General features: G+C 40.5%; 1 protein-coding gene across 1 annotated transcript; it reads right to left on the reverse strand.

Moving 5' to 3' along the window:
* Positions 1-460: 460 nt before the first annotated feature.
* LOC102081429 (tumor necrosis factor receptor superfamily member 11B) lies at positions 461-19,632 on the reverse strand. The gene is made up of 6 exons (XM_005450532.4): positions 19,346-19,632; positions 11,161-11,388; positions 10,247-10,391; positions 4,213-4,425; positions 2,056-2,280; positions 461-1,783 (listed from the first exon to the last, which is right to left on the reverse strand). Exons 1-6 carry the CDS (start codon positions 19,391-19,393, stop codon positions 1,389-1,391), a joined length of 1,254 nt encoding a protein of 417 aa, XP_005450589.1. The 5' UTR covers positions 19,394-19,632; the 3' UTR covers positions 461-1,388.

Below are 19,632 nucleotides of genomic sequence, written 5' to 3' on the forward strand. Positions count from 1 at the left end.
CCAAATGTAACTGCAGTGCCTCTGTTTCTAATCCTGGCAGGCTTCATGTACACTTTGGTGTAAATGGAAGCTACACTGACATCTTGGAAAAGCTGATCTAATGTAGGTGACTCACATCAAAGTGGCTCTGTCAGGAAACTCACTGTACGCCTTGATCGCTAAGCTGGGGCAGACCAAATTCTTCTCAGTCAAGAGATCAGAAGTACAGATTGTTTGTTCCAGTCAGCCATGCAGTCCCCCTCCATCTCAGGGAAGGCACCCTTAGCAGATTTTAAAACTAAAAGCATTCAATATAGTTGATTTACCAGAAAAACATGATGTTTTGGGGGGGTTTTTCAGACACATTTACCGTGAAAGTTATAGGTAGTTTCACCGATTTTAAAAGGGTCCGGTAGAGCTGATACTGATACACTAGCTCATACATTTAACACTGCTGTGAAATCACAAGACTAAAATCATCTGTCTATTCATTGCATATTTATAATGAAACAATGCATATTTACACAATGAATTTAGTCAGATCATTTTTCATCAATGTTCACAACTTAAACAAGCTTAAAAAGGACCAGTCAGGCACATATACAACAAAGATCATACACTTATAGTAAAAACGCGATACAACAAAAATATAAAACAAATATCACTTCATTAACTTGCAGCATTTGGAATCCAGTATTTCTAAGAAGTAATAAACATAAGCCTTTACATGTTCAGAAAGTAAAAATTACTTTTTTAAATAGAAAACAATTGCACTCCTTTGTACATTCATATAAGTGACAACTACAAAATAATAACGATGAGCTTTGCTTGTCAGCAGTCCAGAAGAAACACACCAACAAATGAGAAAAAATATTTCATTATGAAACCAAATCCTTCCTCTCAAACAGCGAGAAAGCAACAATAACAACATCTGCCGGACCATTTTCTATAAAATAGTATTAATATTTACATCTTAAATAACATTTTTTTTTTAAATTTTTCACAGACTCCAGTCATGAAGTTCTAAAAAATCTTTTTTTTTTCAAAAACCTTTTGTTTACATCCGTATTCAGTACACAGATGTGTGAACACCTCTTTTTTTTTGTCAGATTCTTCCTTGCGGACGGCTACCGTGGACTGAGGGTGAAGTTATTAGTGCCTCGTTTAGATTACACAAAAATCAGAGAAGCAAAGACGAATTTATTTTTCCATCTTTCCTTCCATGTTAAAGTTAGGAAAAACCATTTTTAGGCAGTATATGCATAGCTTTGATATTATAAAGATCTCTCACTATTACAAAAAAAATGCACCTCCCTGCTCATTGTGTATCTTTTTAATGTTCCCTTTTTTGTCAGTGAAATAGTGTTTAATTATGCTTTAGGTTGTTTCTATTTGTACCTGTCTACTGCTTATTCATTTAATGGCTTATGGGCTTTAAAACACGATCCATCCTGAAGCATACTGACAAACATCTTCTGAAACATCTTTTGTGCCGAGGTGGTTCCAATAATGCGGCTGATCTTCTTCAGGCCTTTGAGCAGATAACGTGGTGCCTGTTGGTTGCGCAGGACCCTCAGACTGTGAGACAGAGCATTTGGCAGGTCCAGGTTGTGGTTTGCTTTATGCCAGAGGTGAAGAAGCTGCAGAATGTACTGCCTGGGGAGGCAAGAAGAGACCACGGCCCGGACATCCGCCTCCTTAACTTTCACTCCTGGCAAGCTGTTCGTTACCTTCATGAGGTCGTCGAGCGTCAGGTTTTTTAGACTGCTGCAGCGGGAGACCTTCCTCTCACAGTGGTTCACACCTTCAGATAAAGTATGTTTGCATTAGTACACCAATGCAAAAATTAAAATAGCGCACAAACAAGGCAAAATAGCATGTGAGCACAACACTCAGACGCTGCTCATATGTGTGGTCAGTTTGTTTGCTTGATTTAAATATTCTCCTCCCTGTATTTTGAAGCTTGAGAAAGAAACTCACAGCAGCACATGAGCAACTGGGTCCACTGAGTCTTTTTTTTTTAAACAAAAACCCAGTTTGTGCTGGTGCAGCATTTTAGTAAATCTCATTTTATACCTTGTATGAAGCCATACAGCTTGTCCTGGTCTTTGTTCTGCTCCCTCCACAGTCGCAGAAGGTGGAGAACCTGCTGCTGGGGAGAGCAGGTCTTCTTCAGCCTCTCCAGGCTCTTGCGATCCACCCTCTTCCCAGGAAGACTGTCCAACAGTCGTTCCAGGGGCACCGAGGAAAGTCGCAGCGAGGCTAGCGACTGGAAAACTGCCTCCTCACAAAGAGTCACATCTGGAAAGACAAGGAAAGTGGGCTTGAAGACACACACATGCACAAAAGTTCTGGATGGTGATGCTTGACATCCATTTGCTTAAATTAACATATTTTGCCTGTTACAAATGAGTAAATGTTCACAAGTAATAAAACAACTTTAGTAAATTCCAAACCATTGGCCTTATGTATCCTAGTATGACAAGCGGGCTGGTAGAGGGACACCTGCCCAAACATGGCCTAGCTTTTAGTACACAGCTTGACATCTTAGTGCGATCAGCTATGTTAAACATATTTATGTCTTACTGGTTGTAGATCTTTTATTTTTCTCCCCTTGTTTAAATCGGTATCTGTAGATAACGCCAAACTAACCTTAGAAGTTCCCAACTAAGTCCCAGTTGCACATTTGCGGAGCGATTCCACGACAGTTTGTGGTGGCACATTACCGCATGTTTGCACACTTTAAATAGACATCGCTGTGTAACTGACATTACACACTATGTTTACTGACGTAACAGTTTCACTATGTTTTGCTTATTCATCTGTGTCACTGCAACTCTTCAACCATAAAATCAACAGCAAAGACTCCGTAGTCTCCACTTTAATAACCTCAATTTGCAAGTGAATAAGGATGACTGGGAATCTGGGATAACAACATGGAGTAACTTTGTTTTCTTTTTTTTTCCTAATTGAAGGAAGTTTAAAATTAGATATAACGGATCTCAACACATGTTATTTCATCAGTTTACTTCTGCATATTTTTTGTGTTTGTTTGCATGTGTTTTGCGTATGTTTAGAGTGTTGCCTTGTAATTTGACCACAGGAGAACCACAGATGTCTTTTCTTTCTGTTCCTCATTGGCATCACTCCTACTAGCCGAGCCAAACTGTAGCCAAGTTTGTTGCTCTATATTTTCTAATGCACCCAAGCGAACATACTTCCTCCTGCTTTCGCTGAGGACACTCCCAACCGGACACACTTCATATGATGTGCAATTTCACATCCTTTTTATTAAAGATGATGTGAAATTACACCAAATTTCATGTTTCATGTTGCTCATTTCAGTAATATATGAGTGATGTAATTGCGGCTCGCTCCACAACTGACAGTGACTTCCTGGTGGCTTAACACCGACTTTGGGAATCCCAACTGCTTTCAATTTTACATTTTATGCTCAAAAACACTGTTAAGCTGTTCCAGGATTTGAAGCAGGCACTCTGCGGTGGTGTAGTTACCAGGAAGGCAATTTGTGAATGAATGTTTGAGGAGAGCATCACCCTCCCAGAGGGACCACAGCTTTGTGTGTTTTCGTCTAAGTGTGGCACATGAGTGTGCCAGGGTCTGTACATCTGCATGTGTGTGTTCTCCAGTGTCTGTGGTTTCTCACGGTCTGGGAATTTAGTGTCATACTTGCGGCTTCTCATCTCAAATTATCCTTCAGCATCTGTCACAGTCAAAGTCTGAGTAACAAAGAGCAACCAGCGTGTCTTGCGTCTCTTTTCGTGTTTGACTCAGTTTCCTCTGTTATTGTGTTTGGGGATGTGACAGTTAAAGGGGGTAATTGATCCATCATGGGTCTTTTTGACAACAATGCCATAAACATCCAGCATTCAACCCTTTGCTTTTCGCTGCTGTGTTGGTTTTAAGGCACGCAAGAATTTGCAAAAGATTGGAATCTGGACAGCCAACCTGACCGAGGAAATCCCCTGCCTTTAGGAGTGAAAATGACCACATGTTTGAAATAATTCACTTCAAGTTGATTTTTAAGTTGTTGACAGCTGAGGTTAACTCAACAACACTGGTGCATGTCTGTGTGTGCGCGTGCGTTTATGTGTGTGTGTTGGATAAACACTGTGCTAATGATCAACCCAGATTCCAGGATTAGTCCTAAAACGTTCCATATGATCTTTTTCTGCAGCGCCATACCCAACATGACGGCGCGTATGTTCTCACCAGTCTGGCACAAAGTGTGATGAGAGCACTCCAGAGTTGCCTTCTTGTCCGGAGTGCCACACTGGCTGTCTGTAGTGGACGTGCCCCATCTCAGTGTCTTGAGGCCCAACTCTGAGCAGTTTGTGTGAGGCTGGCAGGGCTTGGTGGAGGAGCCACCCGGGGAGAAATGACCATCAGGGCAAAGTTCACACACTGTGTCACTCACTGGCGTACCTGGAAGAGATTTACAAAGAGAAGTTTTGCAAATGAAAAGTGATAGAAGTGACACTTCTGAGCATGTGAGAAAGCACCTAACCACAGCTTTTTTTTCTCATCTACAGCTTCATCTGAAACTCAGCCATTTTCACCATTAAGCGCAAAAAGAAGCAGATGTGATTCTAAGAACCGCAGAGACATGTGAAAGCTCATCATAATGAGAATGTGTTTCAGAGAATGACTCATATCAGTCGTAGTCACTACACCGCCTTCATTCTGTATCTTACATGCTCTTACTATGATGTCATGTGATTTAGCTGCAATGTGATTTGTCAGCTGATTTTTTTTGCAGCAAAAGCCACTTCTAATAGTAATACATAGGCATGTTTTGAGAACTTTATTTTACAGTTGATTTACTATAATATGCTGTGACTTTAAAACTATATTTAGATACATGACTTTTTTTTTATAATCTCATTTGACAGTTGCCACAATAACATTACAGGAAACCATCACAACTTCTGGTATATGACCATCAGCACGCATGACAGTCCATGAAGGTGGAACTAGTAATCACATCCTCATTTTATTTTGATCTTGAAGTGAAAGTGCGTGGGACGACAAGCCATGCTTATTTCAGATTTAACCTTTGATTAGTTTCCCGCTACTGTGGTACAATGTGTCCTTTCTTGAAAACATATCGTCAAATAGGAAACCATCGCCTTATATGCATACAAAAAAAATCAAAAACGTTTCCTGTACGAGTCATGACAAAGCATGTACTGTGTCAGATGACAACGTGACAGCCTATAACTGTAGTATGACGGTTATATTTTATTGCTGACTTTAATGTCAATTTCTCAGAATTTCCTCTGCGGAAAATAATTTAAAGAATGCATTTCAGCACTTTGCTAAAAGAAAGTGCTTTAGATGTGATTAATGGTGCACATATTCTCGTTAATGTTTATTTAATACGAGGTTTACGAGTTATTGACTAAAGACTCTAGACATGTATAGATTAAACACATTGTATGAATAAAAAGTGAAACACTTATTTGATTCATTCATTCATTTGTTGTTCACCAAGGTTTTATTATAATGACAGCTTATAATAGTGATAATATTAACTACTACTATTGTTAGTAGTTGTAGTTGTAGTTTTGTGTGCAACTTTTGATGCTGCAGTTGTTCAGTCTGCTCTAGAAAACTGGTTTCCAAGTTAATTACTGCTGATTTATTTAATCAAGGAAGTCGTCACCTGACTAAATAAATGTTGAACAAAAATAAATCTTGGGTATTTTGGAAATTTTGATGATCTAACACTTGTTTGCCTAACAATATAATGATCAAACAAACATGGAAGAGGCAAAAAAACTTGTTGATTTGCACGCTGTTCCCCCCTCCCCCCGTACTGTCTACCATATCGATCGGATTCCAAAAACACAGATGAACCACATAGCAAATCCCATTCGGAGAATGACAAAGAATTCTAACCAGAAACAAACAATCAGGAGATCAAGGGGAAAAGGACGGAGTCATAAAAGGCTTGTGTTGTCAGAAGACTGACCCAGCATCCTGTGGTTTAACCACAGCTCGAGGCATTACATAATAAGTCTTTCAGCTTCAGTGGGGGGGGGGGAATCCCCTAAATTGCTGTCTCATGTCTGCTGATTGTGGATTAAGGTCAGTGGAATTTATGGAAAAAAGTACTGCAGGGGTCACATGATAACCACAATCAATGGAAAATGTTGTTTCATCCTTGTGATTTCTGGACTCTGGTCTAAAGTTTAACATGAAGTCATGAGAAGGTTGGTGTTAGTTTATGCTGTGGTTCCAGTACAAATACCAGATTCTGTGCACTGGTATGCTTAAAATCAGACTTTCTCACCAACAGTTCCTACTGACACACTAAGGAAGGAATCTGAAAAAAATATCAGATTGGATATCCACTATGATATTGACGCATGGTTACTGTATCAGGTGTTGGTGGACACAATACCTCTTAAGCATGAATGATAGTTGCATGGACTCTCGCAGCTGCAGAACATTAAAAACTCACCAGTCACTTTATCAGTTCTTTGTCTAACTGCTCGTTAACAGACATATCTGGTCAGCGAATAACATGGCAACTGGAGTTCAAACTAAACATCAGAAAGGGAAAAAAAGGTGATTTCAATGGCTTTAAATGGTTGGTGCAAGGCAGACCGGTCCAAGTATTTTCCCCAAAAAACTATCTTTAGGGTTTATAGAGAATGGTCAGAGGAGACTGAACAAATGTCTTTGAGCTTTTAGGAAGGCAAGAGGCATATCTGATGCTCTTCTGCATACCTCTTACGCTGCAGAAGACCACACCGGGTCCCACTCCTTTCATCTAAGAGCAGGAAGCTGAGGCTACAATTTGCTCACCAAAACAGAAGATTGGAAATTGTAGCCTGGTGTGATTAGCCTTGATTTCTGTTTAAACACTCAGATTGTAAGGTTAGAATTTGGTGTAAACATCATGAATCCATGGATCCGTTCTGCCTTGTATCAGTGGCTCAGATTGTTGTTGGTGCTGTTATGTTGTGGGGATATTTTCTTGGCACAATCTGGCTCCCTTGGTAACAGCTGATCATCATTCAAATGCCACAGTTTATTTTTGATGACCATGTCCACCCCTTTATGACCATCTTCTGGTAGGTGTTCCAACAGGATAATACATCTTGTCACAGTGAGTTCACTGGCCAGTCACCAAATCTCAATCCAGTAGAGCACCTTTGGGATGTGGTGCTCACAAATCTGCAGCAACTGTGTGATGCTGTCATGTCAACATGTAATCTGAGGAATGTTTGCAACACCTCCTTGAATGTAAGCCACAAATAAGGCTCCAACCCAGCAACAGCAAGGTTTACCTAACAAAGTGCCTGGTGAGGATAGATATATAGTAATTCCTATTACAGTTCTTTAAAATCTGCTGGCTGTGTTGTAGTAAACTGCTACTACGCAGAAGTCCATTTGGAGCCTCATGCCAACCAATGGACATGCATGGACCATCGCATATACATATACACAGAAACTACAGCATAATTTTAAGTCTTTGTACAGTCTGAGACATCATCACACTGACTGAGTTGAAACTGCCGGAGAAACTCGAAACTGTTGCATCACATTATTTCTAAGAGGAAGCACAGGGAGGACGAAATAAGTTGATGACTCATCGCTCAAGTTTCCTCTTTATGCTTTACAATTTGCATTATCAGGTACAAAAGGAACAAATGAGAAAGTGCTTTCACTCTTTCAAAATGTCACATTATCATCTATTGCTTACTTTTAAAACTGAAGACACCATACAAATGCACCGTACTGGGCAAATAATAATTTATCTGAGGGATGTAGACATAGAATATTCATAACACTCTGATTTAGCTTCTCTGATTTACATAAAAACTTTTGAACACTACAGGATGTGATAAAAAAAAGTCACAGATAAAGCTACACGGCTAGCTTTGTAGGCCTAGAATCAAAGGAAATGAGTTATAGCTATTATAACGATATATACATTTGCTGTGGTTCTTTTGGCGCACACTGAATGACACAAAGTAACCTGAATTCTAATTTTCTGAGTGATGCCAGTAGACAGTTTGTTTTCACGGTTTGATGAACACAGACTAAAGTGGACTACGTCAGGTCAGACATGCTGTATATCAGTGTTAGAACACATAAAGATACATTTTGTGGAGAAAGGCTATAGTTACATATTTCACACCTTCAGGACATACTTGACTGTTTTATTTGCACAGACACTTTATGATGTCATGACTAACTCGTTAAGGTCTCCTGTTGACTCAGAAACATTCATCATCAAGTTATTTTGCTTTTTCTCAACATGGACAAATGCATTTATGCGCCAGTTAGTCAGCTTAATGGTGCATATGTAGCGATAAAGTTGTTAAGATTGTTCTTAGCTACAACTTAACTGCCCGTTTCACACATCTAGCGCTCTAGTTCACAAGTACAACAAAGATGGGCCTGCATGTTTTAACAGCTACATCAAAAGCCCTGATAGCCTCTCAATGCCAGGAAACAGAGCAGGAGATGATGAAAATACCTCTGTGAGGAAGATACACAAACAGAGAAGTAGAACATTTCTAAGAAAGAAAGGTTCACTTTAAAAAGGTTTTTTTCTGTGAAAAGGGAGATGCTCATCAGGAATGGGTTTGGTTCACATATTCGGAAGAAGAGGAAGAAAAACTTGTGTCTGGTGACATAATTAAGAACATATCAGAATGTGAAAATGTAACTGACGCATCTCTCTGCTTTATCAAAGTTCCTGACAGGCCAGTACAGTGTAACCCGCCCGGGAAATTTGTGAGATCGAAAGAAGATCAAAGAAAAGATACTTGTTACAGTAACACACAGACTGCGTGTCCCTTTAAGCACACATACTGCACTTTTCTCATGTTTACTCACTAAGATAAACCACTACAACTGTCTAGTTTACATGCAGGCTGAATTTTCTCTTGTGCTATTACATACACCTGATGTCAGCAAAGTCAAACTCCATTGTACACGCTGGGCTTCATACAGCACACTTAGAATTTAAATGGGCTGGACCAGTGAAAACCCCTTCCTATCAGTTTAACTACACATTTGATATGTGAAATAATATAATAATATAAAATCTGATTATTTATTTTAAAAAAGTATAACAGAGTGTTTCCCCCCGATAAAGGAATCCTGCAGTAAATGAAAGAAACTGTTTATTTACTTGTATTTCCCACTGCTTATACTGTAAGAAATAAAAAAGTTCTGACAGCTTGTCACCACAGAAAGTTTTTGTTCATTAAAAAATTTTTTTTATTTATTTATTTATTTTACTGTAAAAAACATTCTATAGTAGATCATTAAAAAAATGAATTTTTCTGTCATTGAATTTTTTATCTGTTATTTCATTACTTTGGTGGCGTATGGATGGCTCTGGGGGAGCGCTTTATCGGCAGGAAAAGCTGTAAAATGTATAAAAAATACAATTCAAATTCAAAATTCATCTCCTTTTCACATTTTCCAAAGATTTCCAGTGGGCTGGATTGCAGTCTTTGTCGGGCCAATTCTGGCCCGCGAGTCTTATATTTACACTCCTGCTTTCTGGTAGCAATCTACTCATTTCAGTCCAATTTACACAAAGGTTTGACGTCACCCTGGAATCTCCCTTCTTTAGGAGGAAAAACACATTTGTTATATTTAATATGATATGAAAATAGTCTGAAATGTTGTAAATGATTGCCATTAATCATAAATTATTGATTGCTTTTAATATACATAACATCTGCAGAGGCCCATTTTTCCACTTGAGCGGCCTTTTGTACAGCTGGAAACAGTTTTTCTCATTAAACAAGCAATGATTTGGCTAGTTGCAGGACCACAGCAATAGCTTCACAGACCGCTGCCTTAACAGAAGTAGTCTGAGTTAACCACAAAAAAAGAAAGCAGGAGGAGTCAGTGCAAAATGCCTCCCAGGTCCTTGACTGGCAGCTTCAGGAAATGGTGGTTTGTGAAAGAAGTGGTGATTTTTTGTTGTAGAACAATAAATTTGCAAAATGTTGCACCAGAGCAACAGCTGCTGAAAATGGGCCTCAGTAGCAATTTGATAAAAAAATCATTATCTATTTAGGATTGTATTAATCCTTAACTGCCTTTTGCAGAATTTCTGATCAGTTTTCATGTTTTCAGTTTAAAAAAAAACATCAAAGCATTTTGTGGAAGTGTTTGTGCTGTCCTAACCAGCAGTTTCGTATTTCAAACAGTTTCTATATAAACTGCTCAGTCTCAGCGATATTCTTAATGTAGATGTTACTCTTACCTAAAGCTGCCACTCCATATCCAGGTGAACAGGCCTTGTGTGCGATACAGAACTCTATCACTAGGTGGAAACCTGGAGCACATTCGCACAGCTGATCATGAGTGCTGTTGCACTGCTGCTTCACTAGCTGTCTCTCCTTACACACCTAAACGGGAACACAGAGACGATGACGGTCACACATGTGAAGCTGTAAAGCTGCACACGCACAGAAAATGTAAGTAAAAGCTTATTTGCATGTGTTGCTATAAACAGCACAGCAGTTTACAGCAACGCATTACACAGAGATCATGAAGAACATCATGCTTCTGCTCTGCAACTTGTCTCAAATATCATATTAGTCTGTTGGAAAGACAAAAACTGAAATGTAAAAGCATCACAAAGCAGGCATGTTAACAATACAAGGAGTGTCATGAAAAAGCGGTGATTGCATAATTTATCTGGAGTTGCAGAGGAGAAACATCAAAACTCTGGGGGAAGATCATTCTACCACAATGAGCAAACTGGGACTTTCATTTTTAGTAACAAAAACTGAAGTGGAAATACTGGCTTAAAAAAAAGACAAATGCAGCACCAAAACATAAGTAAACAGTAAGGTCATGCATCTTGGGAAAAGACACCAGCAAAGCCACATAAAAGCACCACTGAAAAAAGCTGGAAGACAAAAAACTAAAGGTATGTGCATAATTCCTGACCATACTTTGATTTCAGCTCTGGGAAATTCTTTTAGGTATGAGACGATACATTGACGAGATCTTTTTTTACTACAAAATCCAGTAATTGTCACAAAAACCAGTCAGTCACGGTGCTGAACACACAACAAAGGAACCATTATCGGCCTTGTGAAACATGTAGACCTAGTTTCTATTAAGAACAAAAACTAGAACTGAATGTTAGGTTGATGGCCTCATACGTACCGAGGTGCAGTACTGGCATTTCTCCCCCCAGTGCCAGTTCTCGGCAAAATGCCTGTCAGGACAGGGCTGGCACTCTGTGGGCATGTCGGCAGTGCAGTGTCGTTTCACCGCTGTGCCAGGTGGGCACTGGTTACACGTGAGGAATGCGGATGTCGCGGGGTCACGGTGCAGGTACGTCAGTTGTTCAGCTTGCTGCTGAAAGGCCCAGGAGAGAGAAGCTGTCAAAAGCTGCAAGAGAAAGAAAGCAAGTCACTTCAGGAACTGACTCAACAGCAGTGACAAAATCTCTAATGAAACCCATTTCGTGAACAGCTTCACTTTGGCAAAAGAATCAAATATTTTTATATTTTGGAGCACTCGCCAACCCAAAGATTCCAGTAAGAATGAGTTGAATGCAAGGTCAGAGCAGTAAAGCTCCTGGTGGACATAAGGTCCTGAAGTTTTTTCTGGTCCTCTTCAGAGTGCAGTTCAGAAAATCAGAGGAGACTAGTTTCCCTGAAATTGATTACTCTATAGGGACAAATTTTCAAGAATAGCAGCAGTGTATTTTAAACTTTCGGGACAGTAACGTCCCTTTTTTTTGCCTCAACTCGTCATTATTTTCAGTAAATGCTTTTTGTTGATCTCAACTTCTAGGATTAATAAAGGGATCAAAATGATTTTATTGGCCTTCTGGCATCATTTCTCATCTGTTTGACTTTAATCCAAAGCTTTTTAAATGAATTCAGATGTTTCAGTCATGCCAAAATTTTCTACACATTGAAATAAAAGAAGTGTATGACACAGGATTACAGGCATTAGTTGTGCAGCCTTGTGTTCTCTGCCCTCACTAGCAGTTCCCTACCCATGCCGGCAGCCCCATAAGCTCGGCTGCTTTGCAGCTGAAAAGCATCTGATGTGATTCAGAGGTGATCTATCGCACTTTAATACTGCCCCAGATTAAGATCCACACCACACCCACACTCTCCTCCGCCACCCAAAAGCAGCCCATCGTTATGGATACTCTGTAAAGTGGGTGGTTTTCAGCGAGGCTCTGACAAGCCTGTGTAACTAATGCACAAAAACAAGCCCATGTATCATCGCCTAGGCAAAAACTGAAACGCTTGGGTCATTTCTAAAATATGAGATATCAGTTGGTGAGCATATTTAACATGGAGCCAATCTAGCCGGTCGAGGGCACATGCAGACCAGATGTCACACATTAGGCTTCTTCCACTCAAAGGCCCTTAGCCATTGGTTCTTTGGACTTTCCCGTTGGCCCGGATATATCCTCACTGCTTGGACGACTAACCAACAATAGACCGTCTTGTATTGTGTGCGAGTGTGTGTTTGCATGTGGTTTCTTGCTTCATATCATGTGTGCATCTTCAAAAATAAATGAATTTGTATGACAAACCACCAAAAAAAACCTCCCATGTTTGTGTGTGCAGGGGTGCGAGCATGCAGGAATGCGTGCGTGTGTGCGTGTGCGTGTGTGTGTGTATATGGGTGTGTGCGTGTTGGTCGATGTTCATGTCCAATTACCATCTTCCTCAGAGCTGGTTTGTGCGCTCTGTGGTCTCCTGGCTGCCGTTCATAAAGAGTACTGTTGGAGGTTACTGGGCTTTCCCCATTCACCACCAGAATACAAAACAGTCACCCACTCTGTTCTACAGATTACCCGCAGCACACCACTGATCTCCTTCCTGCGTGCATGCATTTGTGCTTATCCAGTTCACCTTAGAACTCGTACCCACAAAAAACAGTCGACTTTGTGTAAATGAGCATGCAACTATAGGACCGCTGGAAAACCAGAATGTGTGTGTGTGTTACATGATGACTGCCTCTGTATCCTTTAATCAATATTGAAGAATTAAAAGAAAAAAGGTCTTTTCACCAGAAATCTACGCGTGTTTATGAGTGGGTGTGAGTTTGGGAGAAACAGTGTGCAGTACAGCTGCGACTTCCCTATCCTGCCACATGTTACTGAACAAACTGCTCGTTCTACAAATGACTTTGACGTGTTTTTCCTAAGCGTCACTGCGTTTACGTCCACACTACTACTCTACGTGCACCCTGCATATACGCGTTTCGTTTTTATTTGTGTCATCTTTTTCTGTTTCCCTTTCCAATGGTCATCACGGAGGAAGACGGCAAAAATAGATGAATGGGTTTCGCACACCATAATAGAAACCTAACATCAAACAGCCTGGAGAGCGCAGTGCTTTTCCCAGCAAAACCTATCGACCTCTTCCACCGAACGTTCAGTGGAAGGCTTTCATCAGCGACTTGCTGAGCAGTAGCATGACTCTGTTTGTAGTCTGGGTGGCCCCAGCAGGATTCAAACCCATAATCATAGTCTTACTCCTTAAATTAAGAAATGTGTATATACACTCCATTAAGCCCAGAGACCAAATCCAATTGATTTAGAAACAGGAGAGTGGAGTATGCTGAGTGACTAACAGAGGATCACCTGGATCATCCAGGTGTGGTTTACTGGCAGGACAGTCCAACTCTCGGTCAGAGCCCGTGATAAGTGCTTCCCCCTTTTGTTTCAGAAATCCTTCAAATGGCACAATAGCTCGCCATGTGCATGCTTGTCCCTCCCTCTGTCTGTCTATATGTGCTTTCTGCGTCACAGTTAAAGTCATGTCCTGCTTTATTTTAACAATCTGCTTCATTCTGCATCTTTTTTGTAGTTGCTGTCTTTGCCTTTATTTTACCACCTTTGTAACTGATTTCCACCTCCCTACTAGTTTCACCTGTGTTCTATCAGTCATTTAGTGCTCTTTGCATGTAGACTGTATAATCCTGTCTTTCCCCTCTGTATCCCTATCATCCCTTTCATCCTGCTTAAGTTTAGGTTTTGATGTCTAGTGCTAGTACCTAGTTTTGTTGGACTCTCATGCACCTTTTGTTGATTTTGATCTACCAAAGTTCGCTTTCTTATTTTCTGTCCTTGTTGTCCTGCCTTTAGTACTTTTTGTGAAACAAGTTTGATTTGCCTAAATCTGTGACATGCGAGCACAAAGCAGTGACAGGAAATGTATAAAAGGTTAAAAAAAAAATGAATAAAATAAAGTACAATGATGCTTTTTGGGTTTGGTCTGAGAAATGCCTCGGCTGTGCAGTGCACCGCTACACAGTACATGTGCTCAGTGCACAAATGCTTTCGTCATCTTCAAAGTGAATGAACCAGAGGCCTGAGAAACAGATGTAGCAGACTTTAAAAAAACAAAAACAAAGTAAAATTCAAGGCCAACCCTCATAAAGTATAACAAGTGTTTGACAACAATTAGAGTTGTTGAACAGATGTATAACTCCGTATTGAAAGATTATTGCATATACAGATGTTATCTCTTAGATCATCTGACTGCATGTACGCTGTATTGTTTTTCAGAGAAGGTTCTGGACATTATTTAAGGCACTTCCTGCTTTCTGGTCACTTTCTGATGGGCAGCACTAAATTATCCAAACCACTCAGCACGGTAGCTTTCTGCTACTGAAGAAGAGAAAATGTCAACTTTTTAAACATTAACTCACTGGGATGGACGTCCTGTGGAGCGTGTGACTCCATCGATCAACAGCTATGAAAGATACTGAACTTTTCACCCGTCTGTCTCCTTAGAAGCTGCCATCTGACGACATCATGGACGACCACGGGAAATCTAAATTACACAGCAGCTAGGGGCCACTGACAGCCATAATTATAATGTTAGCATCATCAGAGGAGTGCTTAGCAAGAGACATATCCTATTTGGAGCTCAGCCAGCTCAGAGGAGAAAATCAAGGGTGAAGGTACGGAGGTGGTGATAATTTTCTAGCATTCCTGTGCAAAAGCCCTTGAGCAAGGCAGAGCAGCTGCTACATGTAAATGATTGCAAGCGACGCCATAAAACAGCTTGCTGGAAAAGGAGGCTCAAAAAGTTCCCACATTTCTGTGGATTAAACTAAAAAGTGAGAATAAAACAGTCTATATTTATACTGGATAAACCCGCTTCATCAGATATAGTTTGCTTATATAATCTGTGCCAGCGAATCCCGTTTGAACTGAGCTGAGCAAAAAGCTTCGTGTTTATGAGGAGAAGTTTCTACCAATGCTTTAACAGAGAACATGTGCTGCTTTAAGACATGTTTTCTCTTTAATAAAGACAAAACAAACAGCGGGAGTGGGTTCCATGCTGTAGAGGGTGGTGACAGACGTGGTTATATTGGATCAATAGCGACTCAAAAGCGTCTCACTTGTGCTAGCTACCCACAACATTCAACACAAGTGATACCCAATCCAGTGAGCTATTTACTGGCTCTGAGATTAAGCGAGCAGAGGCACACACTTTTCATGTTTTGTTTATCTGTCACTGATCTATCACTATGATGACATACTTTGACTGGAACTATGTGCATATCTATTGCGCTGAAATAAAGCAGTTTATTGGGGCCTTTTTTACGTCCTCTCTGACTGAATTTGTTTGTGAAGAGGTGAGGTCAAACAGGTCAGCTAGCACGAAAAAGGCAAAAAATCAGTGTCCTATCGCTAACCGAATGCATTTCATTTGTGCTGATGTGCTCCGAAGGGTTAAACTACAAGATAAAATGATTCAAATGTTTTTTAAAAAAGAGCTTGGGAAATTTTAATGCGATTTAGTAAATCACAATTGCATTATGAAGCAGAAACACAATACTTTGTGTTGCTCGTGGAAATGTCAAAAATCTGTCCAGGAGAAATTAGCCACAGTGTTTAACTAACTTGCTGCAGATAGAGTTTGAACTATGCTGAAATGCAGCGCAAAAAAACAGACTCCGTGCTCGGTTTGCCTGAGGTCAGCTTTAAATTCATGGCATGAGGAGAAGAGCTGTGGCACAAAGGGATCAAACCACATTGCACCAGCTTATCCACCAGGCACATGGATTCAGTTAACTGCAGAGCGCAGGTGGTCTGAGGGGGGATTCCAGCCTGTGCGTGTGTCCACGTGCCTGCGCATGCATGTGTGCCTCTGTGGGTGTGTGCGCAGGTCAATGTCTTTTTTCACTTATGCGACACACGATGCCACACCACATCAAGCAGTCTCTGCTCGGTGCGCTCACACCATGTTCTCACGCTGGAGAAACTTCTAATCTCTAACTGGCTGCTAGAATATTTTACAGATTAACCTAAATTACTGAGTCGTTTATGCACGAGAGCTAATGTTTATCGTGGATATTGTGTCAAGACGCTGTAACCCAGAAAGCGTGCTGCCGTGCAAAAATCTTTCTCAGTCTGAAGGAGCCTTTCATTGTGATTTTTGCTGGGGTTTTTCTCTTTATTGTAAAAATGTTAAACAGAAAATATTTGGGCCGTTGGATAAACACACAAGCATGCAAACTGTCCCAGTGATGGAACTGTTATTTGAGAAAGTTCTTTATAGTTCTTTAGTTAAAACTCTGCAATAACTGAGCTATTTAAGACCAAATCTGATCACTTTTTTGAGTTGCTACACCAGCACAACATTTTTCTTCTAAAGGTCCCCAATGGAGTCAATGAAATAATGGCTGACTCTGTGCCTCTAAACAAGCGCTGTTCAAGTATCTCGTAGCTATTCCATCAATTTCTCCAGATCCTGTAGTTTTATGCTGTGATCATATGGAGGGGCCCAAGCCCCAGAGTAGAAACCTTACTTCTTCTACTTCTGTGATTATCTGGACTGTTGTAGTTTTTACTAATTTAAACATTTGTGGTTGTTTTTATTCCTCTGCTTGCTGAAACCAAACCAAATAAATCAAACTGTTCTCGTGTTCTTACACATCTAATGTCAGGTAATCTTTTACAACAGAAATTTGCATCATATCGGTCATGCTGTTTTTAGAATGATTCATACAGTAGTAAGAGATAAACAGCAGGCTCTCTTTCTCCTCTTTGTATCCATTAATTGCTCCATCCCACCCGCCCCTCCCTAGCCACCCCAGGCTCCCACACACAAACTTCTGCTATCAATACCTACTGTTGATGGAAACGGGAAGTTAGGTGTATGGAAGTAACCTTCGGAGGCAATTGTTGCTTTCTGAATAAACATTTGCGCTTGTTTGTTTAAAACATGTTGCTGTGGTACCGGACTCTGTCTTTTCCCGCCATTCCTCACCCTTTCTCCAGTGTTTGGCCAAGTGAGCTCTCTGTAGCTTCTTCAGACTGTGTGTGAACCTGCGGCTATGTTTGAGGAAGTTGCTGTTGCTAATGCCAACGGCCACAGCAGAGCGTAAAGTGGAGGCGGCGTAAAGATAAAGAGAACACAGATAGTAGATAATGGATAATAACAAAGGGGGAGAAAGCATGTCCCTGCATGAAGATTAGAGGTAGGATTATCCAACCATGCTGGTTAACAGTCATGTTGACACACTGACAACAACAACAGATTGACTACCTGCTGCTCTGACAGTGGTGCGTTATTTTTGCCCTTTTAAAGAAAATGACTGTTTACATATTGAAACCTGTACCTTCATAAAAGCAGGTTGACAGGATGAACTATTCCACTGGCATCATGCTGGGCAAGGACCCAAACAAATTTTTTCTGGAGACAACACAAGCACATGTGTGAGGAGTATGCTGTGCAACAGGAAGAGCACACAGGTGCTGGAGGTGTATTTAAGACCCAAAATTGCAGTGTCCATTTTCCACAGAATTGTTTTTCAGACAGACTGCAACCAAGCCTGGCTGACAGGCAGACAAACAAGCATGTCATGTGGTGGATTCAGAGGAGATGGAGATGTTGGCTGGATGTTGTCAGTCAAGACTGACTGAGTAAACAGTTGCCAGAAAGTTGCCCGTCTTACTCACCAAATGACTGATGTACTGGCCGACTAACTGAACGATGCATAAACAAAAGAGCAGAATATTTGCCTATTTTAGGACAGGCTACACTGAGTTAGAGGAACTAATCTGTACTGAGTATCACATTATATGGTCATATAAACTACTATTTCACAGACTTGTTCGCTGAATTACGCACAAACGACACACATCTTCCTAACTGACCATGCTTGGCAAAAAAAAAAAAAATCTCTCTTTTTCCTGCACTCTCACACAAACGCAAACAGCACAGGCCACAAGGATATTAGATCAATGTTTTGGAGCTACAGAGTTTTATCTGTTTCTGGACTGATACCTATCTTGAGCATACATGAACATATGCAAAACCTGAAAAGGCCCCGACACAGGACGGCATGCAAAACACACCAATGGAAACAACTGATGTAAGCTCAGAGGCAAACATCAAAAAAAAGAGCAAAATGGTGTAAAGTCAGACGCACTGTACCATCTGCTGGGAATTCACCGTGCCACTCTGCTTTTGGAGGATAACATTTTATTCATTTTAATCACGCTGTATTAAAAGCAATGAAATACTAGCAAGAGTCAACTTTAATTTATCTGAGAAAATTATAGATCGTGTTTGAAGATGTAGAGGCTGCACAGAGCAGTGAATAAAACATGAGCTCCATTCATTACCAAAAGCAAACAAATCCCAATATAAACAACACTGGACAATTTACTTTAATAGCTCTTTAAAAAAAAAAAAGTAATCCTAACATAGCTCTAAAACATACTACTAATATATCTGACGCTTTCTGCTATTAGCATAAACTAGAAACAACACACCATAAAATGGGATGCAAACTCATGCAGCAGCTACACAAACTAGATTGTCACATGAGTCTCATATGGAGAATGGCAGCCAAGTCTGAAAAGCAACAATATGCTCACATATTAATGCATCTATTAAAGCCCGATATCACCTATCATCGCAGCATCAAATACCAGGACCGAACAATATTTAGGGGTACACTTCGATTGTGGCGCACAGCCTAATAACTGGCCCTGTCATTAATGGGGGATCATCAAAGTACCTGAACAGAGGCGTGCTGCACAGAGGGAACATGTGGTTGGCAAATATTTAGCTTTTCCTTATCTAGCCCTTAACGACAATACATGCAAGTCGCTGTATTCAAATTATGCCAAACTACTACAGATCTCCAGATTTATTCCAATTTCTGAAATCTGAAATCTATGTATCGCAAAATCCAACTAAGGATCAGCAATTTAATATATTTAAACACACACACACCAAAAAAAAGAAGGAAAAAGAAGAAGATGAAAAAGCCATTCCTTCAGAATAAAGTGCTCCTCTACTGCTGAGCATATCCAAGGAGCGGAGCTGCAAACACTTTGGTTACTCACCACCATCAGTTTCATCGCCGGTTTGGATTTGGCTATCCGTGAGCTCATCTTCTCTGCGTAAAAGCGAACTGCGGTATGACGGAGTCTCCATCAAAGAGCCTTTACTATATACAGGAGAGAGCGAGAGAGAGAGAGCATGTGCCCACCCACGTTTTCCAAAGCACTGCCTTCTTCCCTCCTCGTTCTCCGATTCTAAAAATAAAGTGGAGCATCCATCGGAGCTGCTTCGCGAAACAGTGGATGGCGTAGGCGACATCAAAGAAAACTTCCAAACGTATCTTGCATGA

The sequence above is a fragment of the Oreochromis niloticus genome, linkage group LG11 (genome assembly GCF_001858045.2).
Source record: "Oreochromis niloticus isolate F11D_XX linkage group LG11, O_niloticus_UMD_NMBU, whole genome shotgun sequence".
NCBI classification, from domain to species: Eukaryota; Metazoa; Chordata; class Actinopteri; order Cichliformes; family Cichlidae; genus Oreochromis; species Oreochromis niloticus.